General features: G+C 49.4%; 1 protein-coding gene across 1 annotated transcript in view; it reads left to right on the top strand.

Moving 5' to 3' along the window:
• The window catches only part of FBXW8 (F-box and WD repeat domain containing 8), a 69,861-nt gene that overhangs the window by 36,450 nt on the left and 12,065 nt on the right, over positions 1-21,346 (top strand). Inside the window, exons 6-7 of the mRNA XM_009909754.2 lie at positions 4,461-4,657; positions 6,296-6,505. Coding sequence (XP_009908056.2) covers positions 4,461-4,657; positions 6,296-6,505 — 407 coding nt within the window. The remainder of the gene's footprint in view (positions 1-4,460; positions 4,658-6,295; positions 6,506-21,346) is intronic.

The following is a 21,346-nucleotide window of genomic DNA, read 5'->3' as shown; positions in this document are numbered from 1 at the left end:
GGAAGCAAAGCTCTGAAGTCTGAATGGCTTTGAGGAGTTAGAATTCAACTGGAATGATCACAGCTGTGGTGCAAGATTGTGGCCTGCTGTGGAAATACTGCTGCTAGTTCTGATGTGATCACTTTGCAGCATTCAAAAAGAAACAAAACAAAACCCCCCACCCCAAGAACCCCTACCCAGCCAAGGCACTTGGAGGCTTGCAACCTTAACCTTCACCTTAGCAAAGATGCTGCTTTGGAGATGAAGTCCTGGGCACTGCTGGAGGCAGGCAGATAGCCTGCCTAAAGCAGTGATCTCATCTGCACTGGTAAATCTTACACCCAATGGTTTTTTATGGTGCCATACTAATTACTTGAACTGTCATGGTGGCTTGCTGCTTCATCCTCTTACACAAACATGATTGACTGGGGCAAAGGCTTGCATGCTAATAAAGGCATTGTGCTGTTTCTGCAGTGGAACAGAGAGCACAGAGTGTTTTCAGTAGCACTTTAACACCTAGTAGTAGCTTTACCTCTTGACAAATACAGTGGAGTGTTTGATGTACAGACAGCACTGGGCACTCTTTGGGAGGAAGGGAGAAGCAAAGGAGACAAACAATCCCTTTGCAAGCAGCTCTTTGTTCATCCTGAGAGAAAATGGTGTTTCTCTTGCTCTTTGCCTTCCTTTGGATCTCCTTTTTTTCTTCCTTTGGATGTTGTTTTTTCCTCCTTACATCACACTCCTTCATTAAACAGATGTCAACTTGTGCCCTTACAAGTCACTTACCAGGGATGTTTAATGTTACCAGGGATGTTTTCACACCATGTTGTGCATCAGGTGTTGCAAGTGCTATGTTTGCCTGATCATTTTTTTTTTCCCCAGTTATTTTGGACACATTTTGCTGTGGAACATCTGTTAAAAACAAATAATAAATCCCCAGACTCAAACTGATTCCACTCTTCCATGAGCCATTTTTACTGCCTTCTCTTTCTGTGGTGTTCCAGAGGCAGGAACAGGAACTGTAGCTTTGTTGCCCAGCATTGGAGAGCAGAGATCTGAGCAGTGGGTTCCCCAGTTTGCTTGTGTGGTCAGAGAAGGGTTCTGGGACTTGAATATTTTTTGCAGAGCTTTCATAAATGAATGCAGTGTGCCCAGGTGGCCAAGAAGGCCAACAAGATCCTGGCCTGCATCAGCAATAGTGTGGCCAGCAGGAATAGGGAAGTGATTGTCTGCCTGTACTGGGCACTGGTGAGGCCACAGCTTGAACACTGGGTACAGTTTTGGGCCACTCACTTCAAGAAGGGCATTGAGGTGCTGGGTTGTGTGTGCAGAGAAGGGCAACAAAGCTGGGGAAGGGTCTGGAGAGCAGAGCTGGTGAGGAGCAGATGAGGGAACTGGGGTGGTTTAGTCTGGAGAAGAGGAGGCTGTGGGGCGTCCTCATTGCTCTCTACAGTGCCTGAAAGGAGGTTGGAGTGAGGTGGGGGTTGGTCTCTTCTCCCTAGGATCAGGTGCTAGAAGGAGAGGACATGGCCTGGAATTGTGCCAGGGGAGGGTTAGGTTGGAGATCAGGAAAAATGTCTTTGCTGCAAGAGTGGTCAGGGATTGGAAGAGGCTGCCCAGGTGGAGTCCCCATCCCTGGAGCTGTTCAAGAAAGCTGTGGCAATAGCACTCTGGGACATGGTTTGATGGCCATGGGGGGGTTGGGTTGATGGTTGGACTCAATTCTCTTAGAGGACTTTTTCAAACCAAAGAGTTCTGTGATCCTATGAATACACTCTGTTAAAATCAGGGGAATGCTTCCCACAGAGATGTGTTAACAAGACTTCACTGAAAGCACATCAGCTTCCTCCTCCCCTTCACACAGGGGATAGATGTGCTGAGAAACACACAAGAGGGAAGGTAGCCCTGCCTGCAGGAGGAGCTCGGCAGCAACAGTCATCCTCTGATGACAGTGTCCAGTTCTAACATCCGTGATCTGATGGCACTCCATCTTCTCTCATTGCTGTTGGTTGCTTTCCTTGTTTAACCCAGCTGTCCTGGAGGTGGGGCTTCACCCATTCCCTTTGTGTGTGTTTGGAGCCAAGGACTCGCTGTGAAGGCTCCCAAGTGCTGCTGCCCAGGCTCCGTGTGGGGCAGAGCGGGCTGGGGAGGCGGCGGTAGCCTGAGCTGTCCATTTGTATCTGTTAACTGGTTTGCAGCCTGAGTGTGTGTGATGCAAGCTGGCATTCTGTTTGTCAAAACCAGTTTAGCAGTTATTTACCTTTCAAGCAATTAGCATAATTACCATTATGCTAAGAAGTAATTTGGGGAAGTTCTGCTCTAAGCCCTTACGACTCCACCGGGACAGTTTTAGCTGGGCCTTATCTTTTTGATGGAAGCCTAATTGCAGTTTTGGCTTTGTGTAAACAAACCAGAGGCAGCTAATTGTTTAGGCAAATAGGAGATTAATTTAAATATGCATCCCTAATAAAACAAAAATGGTCCCCATTATGGCCCTCATTCCCAGGGCGAGGAGTATAAATATGCAGTGGGAGTGCCATTAGACAGGGATCTTAAGGATTATCTGCATTATTTCACAGGGGCAGCACTTTCCAGATACCAAATAATCTTTACAAAAGCAAACATAAATCAATTTAAACTCATTTAGATACCATTTCACTCTGTGCAGTTTCATTACCACACTCTTGCTTCACCTCCTCTGGGACGCGGGAGGAGTGTTTGCAGACTGGCATTGGTGCCCGTCCGCAGCTGGCTGTCAGAGCTTTTATGTCTCCTTCTGAAGGAAGAGCTACCATTAATCATTTCATCATTAATGGCCATGCTCATGTAGAAGGAAGGCTTCTCCAGCCCTGCCTGTCAGGGCTGAAGATTGCTTCTCTGTTAATTCAGTGCAGAGGAGGCCCAGAAGTCTCCCAATTCCCTCTGTCCCTTCTGTTCTTCAGTACCCTCCTGATTGCTTCAGGTTGCTCTTGTTCAGATGATTGCTTTCATGTAGCATGCCTTTAAAGACAGAATCACTGCTCTGTGCCAGCAAAAAGTGCAAATGTTTGGGCTTTTGACTTGGACTCCTGGGTTCCCTTCTTTAGCTTTTTGAACTCTTCTGGCTTTTCCAGAGCTTTGCTGCTGGTTGTAAACTGTAGGAAAGAGGATTAAAAGCCCTGCTCTGATGGCTGCCTGTACAGAGCCTCAGATTCCTCCCTTGGAAGCTTTGCAGTATGCAGCAGAGTGACTCAAATTTGAATGTGGGATCTGCCTCCCTGTTTTGTATGGAAGTTGAGGGCAAGTATATGATGGAAAAGAATTTGTTCCACAAGGGCTTGTTGTGGCAGGACAAGGGGCAATGGATTGAAGCTTGGGGAGGGCAGATTGAGACTGGAGATCAGGAAGAAATTCTTTCCAGTGAGGGTGGTGAGACACTGGCACAGGTTGCCCAGGGAGGTTGTGGATGCCCTCTCCCTGCAGGTGTTCAAGGTTAGGTTGGATGAGGCCTTGAGCAACCTGGGCTGGTGGAAGGTGTCCCTGCCCATGGCAGGGGGTTGAGATTAGATGATCTTTGAGGTCCCTTCTAACCCAAACCATTCTATGAATTCAGGTATCTGTTTAGGTCTCATCTTCTCCAAACATGGAAATCCAAGAGAAGTTAAGCAGCCTTCCTCAAGGTAGACACCCATGGTACCTGAAAGTCAGAAATTAGGACTGAATTGCAGAGTCTCCAGTGTCAGAGGAGGTTTCACAGGTTCACAGATTGCACTGGATTGGGAGGGACCCTCAAAGGTCATTGTCCAGCCACCCTGCAGTCAGCAGGCACACCTCCAACTAGATCAGTTTCCTGGTTTTCTCTGAACCTGTTGTGTAGGTGCTGTAAGTGTCCTGAAGCTCTGCTCTCCTGTCCTACAGCCTCTCTTCTCTTTATTCATGGAATCACAGAATGGTTTAGGTTGGAAGGGACCCCAGAGATCATCCAGTTCCAGCCCCACTGCCATGGGCAGGGACATCTTCCACTAGCCCAGGCTGCTCAAGGTCTCCTCCACCCTCACTGGAAAGAATTTCTTCCTTATCTCCAGTCTCAATCTGCCCTCCTCAAGCTCCAATCCATTGCCCTTCATCCTGTCACTCTCACCCCTTGTCACATGTCCCTCCTCAGCTCTCCTGTAGCTCTCTTCAGGTACTGGAATACTACTCTGTCTCCCCAGAGTATTCTCCAGGCTGAACAGCCCCATAGGGGAAGTTCTCCAGCCCTCTGATCATCTTTTTGTCCCCCTCTGGGCTCACTCCATCAGTTCCATGTCCTTCTTGTGCTGGGGGTACCAGAACTGGATGCAGTGCTGCAGAGCCAGAGGGGCAGAATCCCCTCCCTGTCCTGCTGCTCTCACTGCATTTGATGGAGCCCAGGAGAATTCTTTTAACCTGATATCTTGAAATGCTCTTGCAGGGTTTTGTTCAGTGCTCAGCTAACACACAGTGATGATTTCTGTCCCCAGGAACCATCAGTGTCTGGAGCCTGCTGCTGGGACGGGAGCCAATCCATCATTACCAGCACAACCAGAGGGTCCAGGCTCTAGCTCTGGCTTCAGAGGGTGCCACGGTGGCCACAGCATCTGGCTTCCAGGTCAAAGTGGAAAGCCCTAATGACAAAGGGGTCTGGCAAACTGCAGGATCATTTGACATCCAGAAACTGGTGAGTCTCCAGGCTACTCATCTTCATTCCAGGAGCTCCTCTCCTGGTCTGCCACTTATTTGTGGTAGAGGTAAGAGGGCTCTTACAAAGGTGTTGCCTGAGCTAGGTAACAGCATTGTCAGCTAGGGGCTGGGATCTTGGAGCAGGTTAGTGGCTGAGCTTTTTGTCACTGAAGAGCAAGGGTGAAATGCTGGCTCAGTCTACAAGTGAAAATGAATGGAAGTCCATATGGTGCAGGAGGTTGGCTGTTTGCAATTATTTCTTTGTCAACATTAAGCTAGGTTGGCTCATTCTGAAGAGCAGTTTTCTCACATGGAGCTGGAGCCTGAGGTCTGATTCCAGATCCGCGCTCCCTGATTAATTCTGAGGCAGGATGTTGCAGACGAGCTAATAGTGGCACTTGTGAAGCTGTAACTGGTGCTGCAGCTCCTTCAGGTTGCACCTTCTGTCACTGAAGTTTGGAGACTCCTAATTAGAAATCAAAAGCTGGAGTTGTGTTATGTCTGAGGGTGCTGGCGGTGTTTGGAAGGAAATACATAGCAGTAAAGAGGCTTGGGGCTTCTGTCCCATTGCAGGGAGCTGACTGTACAGCTGGTGAGTATGGAGCATGGTGAGGGCTGGAGGGAACCTCTGGAGATTGTCCAGCCCAAACCCCCCTGCTAAAGCAGGGGCACCCACAGCAGCTTGCCCAGCAGCACAATGGCCAAGTGGGGTCAGAAGCTCTCCACAGAAGGAGACTCCACAACCTTTCTGGGCTCACAGCACCTCCTGTGCTGGAGTTTCTATCCATTGCTCCAGGGTGCAGCTGAGCAGAGCCTGTCCCCTCCCTCCTGACCCCCAGCCCTCAGAGATTTACAAACTTTTGTTAAATCCCCTCCCAGGCTTCTCCTCTGCAGACTAACCACCCCCAGGGCTCTCAGCCTCCCCTCACAGGGCAGTGCTCCAGTCCCTTCATCATCCTGGTAGCTCTGTGTGGTGGGTTGGAGTTTCCCCCCACCATGAGCTTTGCCAGACTAACTCAGTTAGGAGCAAATGAAGCTGCTTTTACAAGCAAAATCTGCCCTCTGCAATGGAATGCAATGCACATGTCCAAAATATACAGCACTTACAGTATTTACAATTAACAAACAGCACAAAGGCCTCCCTGGCCAAGGACCAGGGGAAGCTACTAGCTTCTGGATACTTATGCAATGAATTTGTCTAGGATAATCTTTTGTTTTCCTTCTCACACCCAACAGTGGTGTATTTACATTTTTCTGCTTTTCTGCTCAAAATCTGGAACTAAATTTCAAAGACATGGCCTGAAACCACCACACTCTCCACTGGACTCTCTCCTGTCCCTCTTGAAGTGGGGAGCCCAAACCTGGGTGCAGTATTCCAGGTGAGGTCTCACCAGGGCAGAGTAGAAGGTGGGGAGAAGCTCCCTCCATCTCATGAGCTCATTCCAAAGACTGGGAGCTGGATTTCACCATGGGAGCTAAGCTTGCAAAAGCTCAGGCAAGAAATTGGTCCTTGTTTGAAATGAGTCAGTAAGTGAGGTAGCTGGAGCTGGCTGAGAAGCACATAGCAGTATCTGTACTGAGTTCAGGGCATGGCAGAGAGAATTTCTTGGCTGTAACAGAAGTCTGCTCTTTTCAGGTCAACTTCCTGCACGTCATACCAGGTGTGACAGGAAACCCAGTGGCAGTGGCAGCTGCAGAGGACATTGTCTACCTCCTGAAAGCAGAGGATCCTGTGAAAATTCTCCATTCTGTCTATGGCCAGCCTGTTACATGCCTTGATGTGTCTGCTCATGAGGCAGCCTTTGGGGTCAAAACCTTTGGCTGGCTACTGAATGAGCCCAACCAGGTATTCTTTTGAATAGTTTTTGGGTTTAAGTGAGATGTTTATGCCTTCAGAATCACCAAAGGAATAAACACTGATTCATCCTTCTGCCCATTTCCTGCCCTCCCCTTCAGGTTTTGACAGCAGAGGGAAGACTCCCTTTTAGGTCTGTGCTTCTGTTAATGTTCTAGTCAGCTGCAGCAAGGGATCATCCTTACTTTGTATTCTCTGCCCCTCATCTCAACAAAGGCCCCAACACCCCTAAACACTCCACCCCAAAACCTAAACATCCATCCATCCATCCACCCATCAGTCACAGTATCACAGTGCATTTGAGGTTGGAAGGGACCTCCAGCAATCACTGGGTCCACCCCCCCTGCCAAAGCAGAGTAGTCTGCACAGGAATGCATCCAGGTGGTTTTTGTCAGAGGAGACTCCACAGCCTCTCTGGGCAGCCTGCTCCAGGGCTCTGTCCCCCTCACAGTAAAGAAGTTTCTCCTCATTTTGAGGTGGAATCTTCTATGCTCAAGCTTGAACCTGTTGTTTCTTGTCTTGTGCACCACCAAAAAGAGCTTGGCCCCCTCCCCTTGACAGCCACCCCTCAGATGTTTATACACACTGAAGAGATTCCCTCTCAGTCTTCTCAACTCAGCCCCAGAGGTCTTAGTCTCTCTTCATAGGGGAGATGCTCAAGTCCCCTCATCATCCTTGGGGCTCTCCATGGGATTCTCTCCAGCAGTCCTTTGTCTTTCTTAAACTGGGGAGCCCAAAACTGGACACAGTATTCCAGGTGTGGTCTCAGCAGGGCAGAGTAGAGAGGTAGACAAACTTCTCTAGCCCTGCTGGCCACACTTTTCTTGATGCACCCCAGGATGCCATTGGCTCTGGACATCCTGAGCAGTGTGTCAAGCCTGGTGTCCTGGTTTAAGGTGGGACAGGTCCTCTGTTGCCCTGAGACAGGCAAAAGAATGACACACAAATGGATTGGAGAGTGATGGAAAGCTAAATGGAAAAGCAGTTGATGTTTTACAGAAACTGCAGAGCCCTGTGGCAAAGGTATCCCAAAGCCTGCAGAGTCACACCACACTGAAACACACACCACAACACTTCCCTTCCCCCCACCTGAGGCTGTACCCAAAACCCTCAGGGCTCTTTCTTCCTACCCCCCCACTGCTAGGCTGGTCAGGTATGAGACTGCCCCCCACACACACCTTCTTATGCTGGCATTGGGCCTAAACAGGCCCTGAGATACTCCCCCACCATTTACCTGCTAGGGAGGCATCTCCCATGGGAGCAGAGAGGGCAGAAAGAAGAAGAGAGTGACTTTGCAGATGGATTGATAGGGTGCAGGGTTTATGGGCAGAATACCAGAGGGGTAACTTATGTGGCAGCACCAGGAGGCACCCAGCATAAACTGCCACACCTGGAACAGGTAAGTGTACAGTCTTAGGAGGATGCTTCTTGGTTTTGTGTGAAATCAGTTTCAGTTTGGTGGGGCAGGGTCCAGGGGAGTCACCCCCCATGGGTGCTGCTGGGCCACAGCTTGGTGTCCTTGGGGCTGGGTGAATCTGGTGTGGGGCTTAGCACTGCTTTGGCAGCTCCTTGGTGCCATTTCCTGGCGTGCTTCCCTCCCTCCACATCCCATGCAGGCACAGACAGGTTCTGGAACATGGCTTTTAATTGGCAAAGGGAAAACCAAAGGGTCATCTGTCCCTGCTGGCTGCAGGGCAGTTGGCCTGGATAGCCTTGGGAAGTCGCTTCCAACCCAAACTGTTCTATCTAAGCTACTACAACAACATCCACAACAATATCAACAATCCCACCCCCCACCCCTCCTCCCCCACACTATCTGACCCCTGCTACAGACCTAATCCCACCCTCCCCCACCCCCCACCCCTCCCCCTAGTTCCTCCATCCTGCCCCAGCCGTGGCCGCAGGACCCCTGCGCTTGCGGGCAGGGACTGGGCAGGGGTCCTTGCGCGGGTCCAGCCTGCGCTTCCTCAGCCTGGTGTGGTGCTGGCAGCTGGGGCACATAGCAGGCAGGGAGGGGGCTGCAGGTGGAAGGCTGCCATCCTCCATGTCCACGTCGGTGGGCAGAGAGATGTTGTGGAATGTGGTGGCTTGGTGCATTTCCACGTCCGTGGGCAGGGAGATGTCGTGGTGGATTGCGCTGGCATCGTGCATCTCTACATCTGTGCTGAGGGACAGGTCCATTCCTGAGGAGGTGAGACAGGAGAGATGTGCCCAGAGTGCTGGGAAGGGATCTGTAGATCCTCTTTGCTGGGCAGTTCTTGGCCAGGCTCCATCAGCTGTGCTCGCTGGGTCTTGCTGAGCCCAGGTGCTGGAGTGGCAAGGGTAGAGGGGTGCCTGGGGTGCTGGAGATGAGAGAGGGGAGCCCCAGGTGCTGAAGGTGGTGGGGAGGAGGTGAGTGGTAAGGTGCCAGGGGTGCTGGGGATGTCCTACCAGCTAGGAGTGGCTGGAGTGCCAGCAGTCTTGGAGATGTCCAGGGTGCAGGAAAGGGCAGGGGCTGCTGCCCAGGACCCTGGCAGAGGCTGGCTGATCCTGAAAGAGAGAGACGAGGCTTTGGTGGCAGTCCCAGGCTGAGCTGGGGCCAGAGGAGGTCAAGGAGGCTGAGCAGGAGCAGGCAGAGGTGCACTGGAAGTGGCTGTGAATTTGGCCCCAGGGCGTCCTTGCCAGGGCCGCACTCAGTCCTTACCTGTGGCGCTGAAGAAGCTCTGGGGGAAGCTGCATGGCTGCAGAAGCCGAGGCAAGGAGGTGGCCCAGGGGCCAAAGGGTGGCAGCACCATGGCTGTGGCTGGCAGTGCCATGCTCAGTGGTACTGAGTGGACACAGGTCTGGCTGTTTGAGTTTGTCTCCAAGGAGATGGAATGTGGGGGCTTCCATTGTCCTGCCCCACCCCTGCCAGCTCTTCATGGGGGGAGGTTGGGATAGGAAAAGAGGGCAAAGAGGAGTTGGAGTCTTGAGTTCCAGCCCCATGGCCAAGTGGAGAGCAGTGTTGTCCCTCCAGCGTTCCGACTAGCAGCAGTACTGGTTCCTGTCTTTCCCTCGCCCATGGATGTGTCCATGGCATGGAGGCACCCTCAGCAACCTTCTGGATGCCACCAATCTGAGTGGTGCATTCAACATGCTGGAGGGATGGGACCCATCTGTAGGGGCTTGGCCAGTCTGGACAAGTGGGAGAGCCTCATGAGGTTCAACGTGGTAGATGAGGCTGGTCAAAGGTCAAAACCTTTGGTTGCTGAATGAGCCCAACCAGTTTGGGTTTCTTCTGGTTTGTTTTCAAGTGAGATGTTTATACCTCCAGAATCACCATATGAATAAAGACTGATTCATCCTTCATGCCATTTCCTGCCCTTCCCTTCAGCTTTTGATAGCAGAGGGAAGACTCCCTTTTAGGGCAATATTCTGATGCTTCTATCAACGTTGTTCTAGTGTGCTGCAGCAAGGGATTATCCTTACTTTGATTCTCTGCCCCTCATCTCAGACCCCAAGCACCCCTAAAAATGCTGCCCCAAAATCTAAACATCCCTCCCTCCATGAATGAGGACATCCTGAGCAGTGTGTCAAGCCTGGGACACGTGAATGTACAATCTTAGCAGGATGCTTCTTGGGTTTGTGTGAGAGCAGAGTCAGGGTGGTGGGGATGCTGTGGCCACTCTTTCGGTCCCTGCTGTGCTAAAAGATACGTGGGCAAGCTGGAAGGTGTCAAGAAAAGGGCCACCTGAATGATCAGGGGACTGGCAGCCCTGCCATGTGAAGAGAGGCCGGGAGAGCTGGGTTTGCTCAGCCTGGTGAAGGCTTAGGGGAGACCTTACGACCAGGGACCAGTCCCTAAAGGGTGGCTGCCAGCAGGTTGGAGATTCCCTTTGTACAAGGAGTCCCATGGAAAAGACAAGGGGTGATGGGGACAGGTTACTGCTGGGGAGATTAACATTGGGCTGCAGAAAAGAATCTGTCAACATGAGAACAGTTGGACATTGGAATCACCTCCCAGGGGAAGCAGTGGAGTCCCCTACCTTGGATCATTTTAAGCCTCAGCTTGACAGGGTGCTGAGTCAGCTCATTTCAAGCAGACTATGATGTAGCAAGGTTGGACCAGATGATCCTTGGGGTCCCTTCCAACCTGCCACTCTGATTCTGTGGATTAAGGGAAGCTAAATTGTAATCCCAGGTTTGAAGCCCCCCCTGTGACACAATCTGCTGCTTTAATCAGCACACCATAGCAGGATAGATCAAAACCAGTCTGGCTTTGTAAGCCCACTGAAGAGTGGTGGCTGAAGCATGCTTCTCGTGCAGCTCTGCCCAAACTTCTCTGCCTGTAGGAACAGCTCCTTTGGACTTCCAGGCTGTGGTAGCTTTAGGCTGTGCCTAGAAAATTTTCCACAACTCTTGATCTGAAAGTAGTAGGATGTAAATAAACTACCACTGGATGTGAAAAGGGAAATCATGATAAGATCTGCATAATCCCCTTGGGCTGGTGCCTCACATAAAGCCAGTGGTACAAAACTAACTTCTCTTTTCAGCTTCCTTCACTGTGGCAGATAGCAGCTGGCTTTTGCTTAGCTGCTGCTGAACTTGGCTTTGCTCTCTATTGTGGTTAAGTACCCACAGACTACTTTTCTGTTCTCTCTCATCCCACATAATGGGGGAGGGGAGGGAAGGGAGCAGAGAGGGGGAAGCTGTTGGTAACCCTGTGGTTTGGTCCTGGGGTGGAGGGTTCTTGTCTGGTTTATAAATTGCATACCTATGTAAAAATTGTGTGGTTTAGAATAGAATTAACCAGGTTGGAAAAGACCTTTGAGATCATCCAGTCCAACCTATCACCCAGCACCATCTAATCAACTAAACCATGGCTTCAAGTACCACATCCAAGCCTTTCTTGAACACCTCCAGGGATGGTGTCTTCACCACCTCCCTGGGCAGCACATTCCAATGGCCAATCTCTCTTGCTGGGAAGAACTTCTTCCTAACACCCAGCCTAAACCTCCCCTGGCACAGCTTGAGACTGTGTCCTCTTGTTCTGGTCCTCTTGTTCTATATACATAGAATAAACCAGGTTGGAAGAGACCTTCAAGATCATCGTGTCCAACCCATTCAGTGCATTCCATATTTGAGAGTGTAGTTTTGCCTATCAGCATAGCTTCATTTGCTTTCAGCTGAGCTGGTCTGGCAGTTTTCTGCTGGGGGGAGCACAGTTTCAACCCACCACACAGACCCAAGCAGCAGGTAGCAGAGACAGATGTGGATTTGGGAGGACACAGAATCCTACCTGAGATCTCCCACGGCCGATGGCAGCAGCCTGCTCCTGGTAAAGCCTCTCTGCAGAGCAGGAACCACAGTCTGCAGGGACCAGATGCCTTCTGGGGAGCCTCTCTCCCTTTGCTGCCTATACTTTTGCCCTCCCTGGTTTTCTTCCGGTTTTGTGGTGAATACTTTTGGGCTTCAAGCAAGGTGGAGAGAGGGAGGCAGGAGCTGAGCGCCCGGAGCTGCGGTTTGCAAGTGCATCCTTTTCTTCTGTCAAGTGACTGGAAGAGGAAACGTGGTCTGGGGCTGCCTCTGGGTTAAGCATCAGTGCAACCTGTGGCATCGAATTTCCCCTTAAAACAAACCCACAGCGCCTGGGAAAACGCCGAGGCCACAAGGAGTACCTCTAGGGCTGAGAGGTGCTGCGAGGCCAGGCTGCTTTTACCAATTCTTTTTCTGCCCTGCTCCAGTTCTTTCACCTGCAGAGGTGAGAGGTTAGAACTGCCCCTTTCAGGGGCATTTCCTTGGTGGTGAAAGGACAGAGGAACTGAAAGGAGCTAAGGAAATTCCCTAGTCCCTGAACCCTGGCATCCGATGGCAGCTTGCACCAGGCAGAGCGTCAGCTCACATCCCGGCGAGGAGGTGGACCTGCAGGCCAGGCTGCTCTTGACAAGGAGGCTTGCTTGGGGTTGGTGCAGCAGCTGACATCACACTGGAAGTGAATCACTGCAGCATGTGATGGTAACGAGAGGCCTCAGGCCACCGTGAGGGGCTCTGCGCTGGCTGCTTATGCTCCTCACAAGCAGACAACCTGCTGGAGGGATGGGACCCATCTGTAGGGCCTTGGCAGCCTTGAAAAGTGTGAGACCCTCATGAGGTTCAGCATTCTAGAGGAGGCTGACTGGGGCTTTGAGCAGCTGAGTTGAAGATGTCCCTGCTGAATGCAAGGTGGTTGGACTAGATGGCCCTTAAAGGGCCTTCCAACCCAAACCATGCCATGCTTCCATGATTTCTGATGCAATTGCATCCCCAGCTGCAGGATCTGACTGAAGCTTTTCTCAAGCTGGTGTACTTAAAAGCTTCCTTCAATGGACTCTCTGCTTTCATCTCAGCCTGGTCTCCCATTGGAGCTTCAGCTGAGCTCTCTCCTGCTTCTGGGTTATTTCTAGGAAATTCTTAGATACTTTATTCTCTGGAATAAAAACCCAACACACCAAAGCAATCCTAGATCCACCTTTCTTCTGTCTGTGGGACAGAGTTGAGATGTTTTTAACACATCCAGCATGATGGAAGGTAGTCAAGCCTGGGAGGATGTTAGCCTTTCTTCCACCAAAGAAACTTCATGTGGCAGGCAAGAGAATTTGGTTTTCATTTTGTCCAGCTGAAGAGCTTCACTTGAAGGGGCAATTCAGATTCTCTCTGTGGTTTTGGTTGCTTTGTACACAAACTTAAACCTTAGTTCAGGGAGAGGTCAGTGGGAAAGAGGGCTGAAGGGAGGATAGTGATGATTTTAGAGCCTCCACCTGCACAAAAGTGACCTGGGATAGTACAAGGGGCAACAGATACAAACTGCAACCCAGGAAGTTCCACCCCAACATGAGGAGAAACTTCTTTGGTGTGAGGGTGCTGGAGCTCTGGACAGGCTGCCCAGAGGTTGTGGAGTCTCCTTCTCTGGAGACTCAGGATGCCTCTGGATGTGTTCCTGTGTGACCTGCCCTAGGAGATCCTGCAGGGGAATTGGACTGCATGATCTCTGGAGGTCCCTTCAAACCCTTAACCATTCCAGCATTCTGTGAGCTCAGAAATAGAAGGCTGGATATATTGAGATCATATCCAGGGAGCTGTTTGTTGTGCTGTCACTTTGTCATCTGTTCTGAGCTGTTGATCGGCTTGTACTTGATGAATGGGGTTCAACATCACCTGTCTCTTCTCATAGCCACTGAAATACTGCCTTGTTTGGCTCCTGCATTTGATGATCAACTGCTTGCTCATCTGGGTGGATCCAGGAGAATTTACCACTGGAAATGGGTTTTAGGAGCTAACAGTAGGGGAAAAACAGATTTCAAACAATCCCTTAGACTGGGTTTCATGCTCTGCAGTCTCTCTTGATGTATTTAGGTCAGATCTTGTTTATATAAGCCATTGCATCTTTCTTGCACCTTCTATTAACTAAAATCCTCCTCTTTGTAAACTGCTAAGCCTGCATTGTCTTTTCTGGTGTCAGAGTATCTCCAGTTCTCATCAAGGTTCAAAGACTTCAGATTTCTTCTTTTCCTCCTGATTTTTCTTGTTCAGAACTGTGGGGTTGTTTCAGTTTTGTTAAGCACTGTGGCCCATGTGAATAGTCCAGTTTTCAATGAATTATCTTCATGAACCCTGCTTTCTTTACCAGTAGAAGCCCAGGTCTCACTGCTGGCTGGGTTGGAAGTGAGACTTGCCCAAACTGTTCTCATTGGGGTGCTGCAGGACTGTAGAGTGTTAGCAACTGAGTCAGAACTCTGAGGATCTGAACTGGGCAACTCTGTAGCCATCAGGCACTGCAAGAAGTACAGCCCAGCAGAGAGACCAGAAGTTTTCCTTGCCTACATTCTATGTAGAATCATAGAGTGGTTTGGGTAGGAAGGACCTCCAAAGGTCATCTACTGCGACCCCCCTGCAGTGAACAGGGACATCCTCCCCAAGATCAGGTTGCTCAGAGCCTTGTTGAGCCTGACCTTGATTATCTCCAAGGATGGGGCCTCAGTTACCTCCCTGGGCAACCTGTTTCAGTGATCCACCACCCTCATGGTGCAAAACTTGTTCCTGACATCCAACCTGAACCTCCTCTTTCATTTCAAACCATTGCCCCTCATCCTATCACTGCAGGGAACAGTCCCCCTGCAGTCTTCTTGTAGCTCCCTTCAGGTACTGGAAGGTTGCTTTATGGTATCCTTGGAGCCTTCTCTTCTCCAGGCTGAACAACCCCAGCTCCCTCTGCCTGTCCTCGTAGCAGCAGCCCCTCAGTCTTCTTTGTGGCCCTCCTCTGGACCTGCTCCATCAGGTCCATGTCCTTCCTGTGTTGAGGGCTCCAGAGCTGCATGCCCTGCTCCAGGTAGGGTCTCAGCAGAGCAGAGTGGCAGAATCGCCTCTCTCGACCTGCTGGCCAACCTCTCTTGCTGAAAAGCAACAATCATCCAACTGAAGTTTCCTCCACCTATAAATGACCTGTAAATGAAATCATTTACAAATTAAACAAACTTTTTAAATGTCTCTTTTATTAAGTGGTAAATGCTGATGACATTCTGCTTTGGTTTTTGCCTGATTGTACCTGCATGGGAGTACCTCCAACTGGGCACAGCTGCTTAGGTGTCTCAGGTTTTGGAGATGGAGCTGCTAGGGTGTGAGTATTGGAGGTGACCATCTAGGAACCCAAGAGAATTCATTCTGGTTTTAACAATTGTTTTGCCTTCCTTTTCCCTGCCCTGCCCCTAGCTTAGGGAAAATGTGGTTTGGAGGGTTTATTTTGTTTTGGGGGGTGGGTGGTTCAGTGAGCAAACACAGTAGCCTTGCTTCTCTGGGTACCTGAACTCTTACATCAGTCAGATACAAGTCTGGTGACCTCATTCCAGGCCCTAGCAGACATCTGCCCACATCACAAGCCGTGGAGGCTGGCAGAGCCCTGGCCACTGGCAGCTCAGCCTGGGGCAGTGTCCAGTGCTGGAACAGCGAGGGTTGCAGGTGCCTTGGCAGAGCTGCCTTGCTGAAGCTTTCTCCCTGCCTGCCTGCACAACACTTGGCTCCTCTTCTTCCTACCAGCTTGGAGTCCTACTTTTTAACTCCAGTCTGATCAACACTTTAAAGGGAAAACCACATTAGTCTTTAGCTTGATGTGTAACTTCTACAGCAGGTGTCGATGTTTGGAGGAGCCAGTGGTGCATTTGCTGCTGCATCTGCTGCTGGATTTGCACCTGCATTTGCTGCAAGCTCTTTAGAATCTCGTTATTTTTGCAGTCCTCTGGGTCTTTAAGCATCACTCGAGGCAGCTTGGTGCAGCTGAGCACAAGTGAAAGCAGAGTTCTCCTGTGCCTTTAGGCTGGCATGAAAGTCACCTTTAGGCTGGCATGAAAGCCAATTTTTCCACAGGCTCAGAGAAATACTTGTGTTACCAGCTTTACACAATGACTTCTATCTGGCAAGAACTTGCAAAATAGTCTCTCTGGCTGATAGTCAAAAATTACATCATATTGGAGTAAACTGCTTTTAAATCAAACATCCATTATTCATGTATATTAACTGCTGCCTTTTTTTTTTAGCTGGCTGTTTTGTGTATGATTTACTCTTTTTTTTTTTCCTCCTCTCTTTTATTTCCCCCCCCCGCCTTTGATTGTCTGTCTGTCTCCCTCAGCTGCTCCTTTTAAATCTTAGCTCATCTTTGAATTTATGGAGCCAGCACACTTACCTCTGGGTGCAAGTATCAATCGGCTGACCTTGCGTTTGTTAGCGGCAGTCAGGGCTTGCTGCTGGTGTTGCAGTGCTCTGTGCCATGTTTACAGAAGGCAGTTCAGTACATTTGCATTGGGAAGCTGTGCCCCTGAGGCTTGTCAGCTTTGAAAGTAGGCTTTTTATTCACCACCCCCCTGCATCCCTTTAGTAATAAAATCCCGACTTGCAGCAGCGTCTGCCGTGTGTTGGACTTAGCACCATGGGACCAGCCAGGGTGGGGAAGACCTCAGAAATCATCCAGGCCAACCTATTACCTATCACCCAACACCTCCTGACAACTAAACTATGGCTTCAAGTGCCATGTCCAAGCCTTTCTTGAACACCTCGAGGGATGGGGACTCCACCACCTCCCTGGGCAGCACATTCCAATGGCCAATCTCTCTTGCTGGGAAGAACTTTCTCCTCACCTCCAGCCTAAACCTCCCCTGGCACAGCTTGAAACTGTGTCCTCTTGTTCTGCTGCTGCTTGCCTGGGAGAAGAGACCAAGCCCCACCTGGCTCCAACCTCCCTTCAGGGAGTTGTAGACAGCAAGGTGGTCTCCCCTGAGCCTCCTCTTCTCCAGGCTAAACAACCCCAGCTCCCTCAGCCTCTCCTCACAGGGCTGTGCTCCAGACCCCTCCCCAGCTTTGTTGCCCTTCTCTGGACACCTTCAAGTGTCTCAATATCCTTCTTAAATTGAGGAGCCCAGAACTGGACACAGGACTGAAGAACTGGACACAGTACTTAATGTGATGACTTCTGCTGCAAATGCACAGGAGCTGCCCTTCCCACTTGTGGAGAAAGCCTTCAGATTGGCTGGGTTTGACCTGAGCAAAAACCACATCCCTTTTTTTTTATTCGTGGGGGACTTGAAGCTTTTTATTCTTGGCCATAGTTGTGTGTGTTCAGGAATTGGTTTTGCTGGTTCTCAGAGGGATGGGCAGGGGGAGACACAGCCTGAAAATAAATGCAGATTCTGTACACAGTCTTGCTGCCTGTTCCTCTGCCTCTCCGAGCAGCTGAGGCATTTTATTTTGATCCTCAGTCTCTAAAGTGACAGAACCCTCCATCCTGGGCAGTGGTGAGAAAGTGGTTCTCTAATGTGCCCAATGTGTGTAACTCAGGAAAAGGATGTAGGTTTTGTGTGATTTTTGGTGTGTCATTTGGCTGATCTTTGTGATTTTCTGCTCAGTACTTCATTTAAATAAGGACTAAATGCACTGCCTGTAGAGAGTGCTTTGCCCAATCCTGAGACAGCTCACTTCTCACTAACCCTACAGTGTGGTGGCTTTTGACAAGAGGCAGCAATGTGACTGCAGGAGGAAACCAGCTCTTCCACAAAGCAGTTGTCTGCTGGCCTCCAGCCAGGACAGTGGGTTGAGCACCCCTGCTCTTGTTGAAAGTACCACAGGCTCTTTGATAACAAGTGCTCGGGGATTTGTTGTTTTAATGTTCCATCCAAAAAAGACATCTCCAGCAACACAGGATCCCACAACACCTGCTGGGGTATTGGACATGCATGGAAGAGTTCCATCAACAACATTTCCTTCCATTCCTTGGAAGTATCTCAACCAGAGTACATCGACCACGCTTGACCTCACTTAGCTGCAAGATGTAACAAAGCTCACAGCTTAGCTATTCTGGCTACAGAGACTTTAATTCTCTGTGAATTCATTTAGTCTTCTTTCTTGAGTTCTTGGACAGCAGTAAAGAGAGTTCCCCATCCCCTCTGTTGATTCAGGGAGTGCAGTAACTTTTCCTCTCTTCCTCTGCCTGGGCTCAGGAATTGGCCAGCTTCTCAGTGCATCTATCTGAGGACAGTGGCCACAGGTTGAGACTCGCCCAGCTCGTGCAGTGAGGAGGGAAATTAGTCTAATGCACTGCCTTAACAAAAGAGAGAGTGGGAGCATGAATAATTAATACCACTAGTCTGTGGCAATTGGATAAAATGAAGTCCCATTTGCTCAGCCTTATTAAAAGAGAGAGAGGGAGAGGGAGAGATGGTAAAGGTCGTTAAGGGACTTGTAACATGGAAAGAATCACCTCTGAGATGGATAATGTGTTTTCTAATCTCTGTGGTCTTTAACTAAACATAATGGTAAAGGTACTCTGGCTATTTCTGGCCTGTTGAATTATTAAGCATTCTGGGAGATTGCTTGGCTCATGTCCAATAACTTGGACTTTTGCATGTGAGCAGTGTTAATAGGTAACACTTTGTAGTTTGCTCTGCACAGAGTATTTAATGCTTTTCCTCCCCTGACTCCTGCAAGCCCCCAGGGGGAAGGGATGCTCATTAGTGTCTCATCCCAGGGGGGTTCATTTCACACCTAAATGCTCTGGGTTCACTTACCTTCATTTGGGTACCTATTAGGTCACTGGTCTTGGGTGTCCATTATAGGATTATAAATATCCTTAAAAGGGTAATCCCTTTGCAGGGTGCATTATAGGATTATAAACCTCCTAAAGATCTTCCCTGCCCTTTAACATGCAGACCCTTATTTCAAGTCCCTATTGACCAGGTATTTTCATTAGTTCTCCTTGGCCTTTGCAAAGAAAATCCTTGCTGCCTTGGGACCTTCCAGGAGAGCTGATCAGCAGCGTTCTAGCAACTTCAAGATTGTCAGCAGTATGCTCTTCATCCCCCTGGCTTCCAAGAAATTATTATTCAGACTTTTAAAAAGCATCCAGAGTGCTTTTTGTTTCTTTAGCTGTCAATTTGGCAGGGTGAGGTTTTGAAATTCATTCAAATTGCCCAAGCCAGAAGTTGAATTTAAAGATAGCTAGAACCTGGATACTGCAAATCACAAAGGGAATCTTTCTTCCAGTGCTTCAGCTAATTGGCTGGAAACACACACATGCATTGTAGGATCTAAAATAAAACCAGCCCAACAGTCTCTGGGAGAGCAGAGACTGAGGTGAGAAGAGAAGGAATTGAGTGGGGAGGAGGTGATAAGAGAAAAGCTTTTCTCCCAGGTTTGTGGCTCCGAAGCTTTGGTTTTGTTTCAGCTTCTCTTTCTTGGAGGCAAACATTTTAAAGTGGTGTCCAGTGCAAGGGATGTGAAGCTCAATAAAGAAGGCTTTGGCTACGCAGGGGAATTGCCACAGGTCTAAAACTGAGCTTGCAAGCAGGAGAACATTTGCTGGGATGTAAAAGAGGGGAGTTTGGAAATGCTGTGTGGGAGCGATTTTTCACTGCAGCCTTTCGGGGCCAGGAGTGAATTTTCAAGTATGTCTCATATGTTTATAGGATAGATGGGAGCTATGGTCATTTAGATAAATTAATAGTTTATGGATGTTCACTTTAAGTATGAGCCCCAGGGGACTTTTGAGAAAGCAACATTTGGCCCTCTCCCCTCCAGAGCTTGAACTTGCAGCTGGGAAGGGTTGGTTCAGAGGCTCGCCTGGGAGCTGGAACCCGGCACCGCTGACCCCGTCGTTTATTGTCCATAAGCTGAATTTCAGCAGTTTATTGACTTTGTCCTTTGTTCAGAACTTTTCCAAGGAGAAATCTGGTTGCCAGGCACAGATATTAATTTCCTTTGCACTGGAAAACACTGCAGAGAGGCTTTGCCAGAATGTCATTATCTCTGGGTTTGGTTAGGGAGCTGTTGGAAGCTGTGCTGCAAGTGAGGACAGGCTGTAAATTGGTCTTTGCTTTGAAGAATATCATTGCCATGCACTTTGTAGCCATTTGCCTTTTCTTTTTCTGAGGTATGGAAGTTTAAATTTCATGTTCAGCAACTTTTATGTCCTAAGCCTCCCCGAAAAAGTAGACTTGTCCTTGCTTTACAGAGCTTGGGTAAAAGTGCTTTGAGTTTTGGGGTCTTAAATGAGAGAAATTGCAGGCTGAAGGCTGCTATTGGAGGTTAAAAAGGACAAGGCTGGGTCAGAGAACTGGTTGGGAGATCATAAATATTGTAAGCAACTGAGAAAGTGTTGATTGCAATAGGAAGCTGCTAATATGTCTACATGAAACCACCCCCCCTCTTCAGCTGGGACAAAGAGCAGGTGGAGGAAGTCTGCCTTGCTTTGCAAGAGATATTCCAAGCTTCCCTTTTGTTGCCTAGAGGCATCCATCACAAAATGATCCCCTCCAGCTTCCTTAGTTCAAACTTTCAGATTCACAGATTGCATCAGATTGGAAGGGACCCTCAAAGGTCATTTTGTCCAACCCCCCTGCAGGCAGCAGGGACACCTCCAACTAGAGCAGGCTGCACAGGGACACATTAGGACTGATCCTGAATGTTTCCAGGGGCAGAGCCTCAACCATATCTCTGGGCAACCTGTTCCAGTATTTCACGACCCCCATTGTGCAGAACTTCCTCCTGATGTCTAACCTAAATGTAGCCTGCTCCAGTTTCAAACCATTGCCCCTTATCCTATCACCACAGGCACTCCCCAGCCTTCCTGTAGGTCCCCTTCGGATATTGGAATCCATCTCTAAGGCTTCTCTGGAGCCTTCTCTTCTCCAGGCTGAACAGCCCCAATTCTTTCAGCCTGTCTTTGTAGCAGAGGTGCTCCAGCCCTCTGATCATCCTGTGGCCTCCTCTGGACCCACTCCACTAGATCTGTGTCTCTGTTGTGTTCAGGGCTCCAGAGCTGGACACAGAGCTGGTCAAGCTTTCAGATGCCTGCTGAAATTGCCCAGATAGGAAATGAAAGGCCAGGCAGCATCACTATCACTGGCAAATGTTGAAGCAATAGGTACAGGGGGTGTGGTGTTTTATTAAGCTGCATGTGGCTGTAATCAGAAAAGGAGAGATGAAGAATGTTCATGTGATGGTGGTGCAGCCATGCTGGTGTTGCCATGGAAGCCCTGAGTTCTTCCTGATGGTGTAGCTGCCGTTCCTCACTTCATGGTCATTAAGTTTCTTTCTAAATGAAAGGAGCATCACCATGAAATCTAATCATGTTTATGAAGTTAGGCAAGAGCAGGTACTGTGCTGGGCTCCACTGGGCTTTGACCAGTGCATTTTGCTGTTGCTAAAAATACTGAACTCACCTAAATTGAAAGGCCCAAATGGAGAACTCTCATCTGGCCCTGCAGGAGAGGACAGCGAATGTGATTAAACTGATTGCTGCATGGAGCAGAGGAGGGAGAGTGGCCAGGGAACAACTCATGCTGCTCTCCCAGGCTC

This window comes from Dryobates pubescens, chromosome 25, assembly GCF_014839835.1.
Source record: "Dryobates pubescens isolate bDryPub1 chromosome 25, bDryPub1.pri, whole genome shotgun sequence".
Classification (NCBI taxonomy): Eukaryota; Metazoa; Chordata; class Aves; order Piciformes; family Picidae; genus Dryobates; species Dryobates pubescens.
The sequence above is the reverse complement of the archived record's forward strand: the minus strand, read 5'-3'. Positions and strand labels throughout refer to the sequence as shown.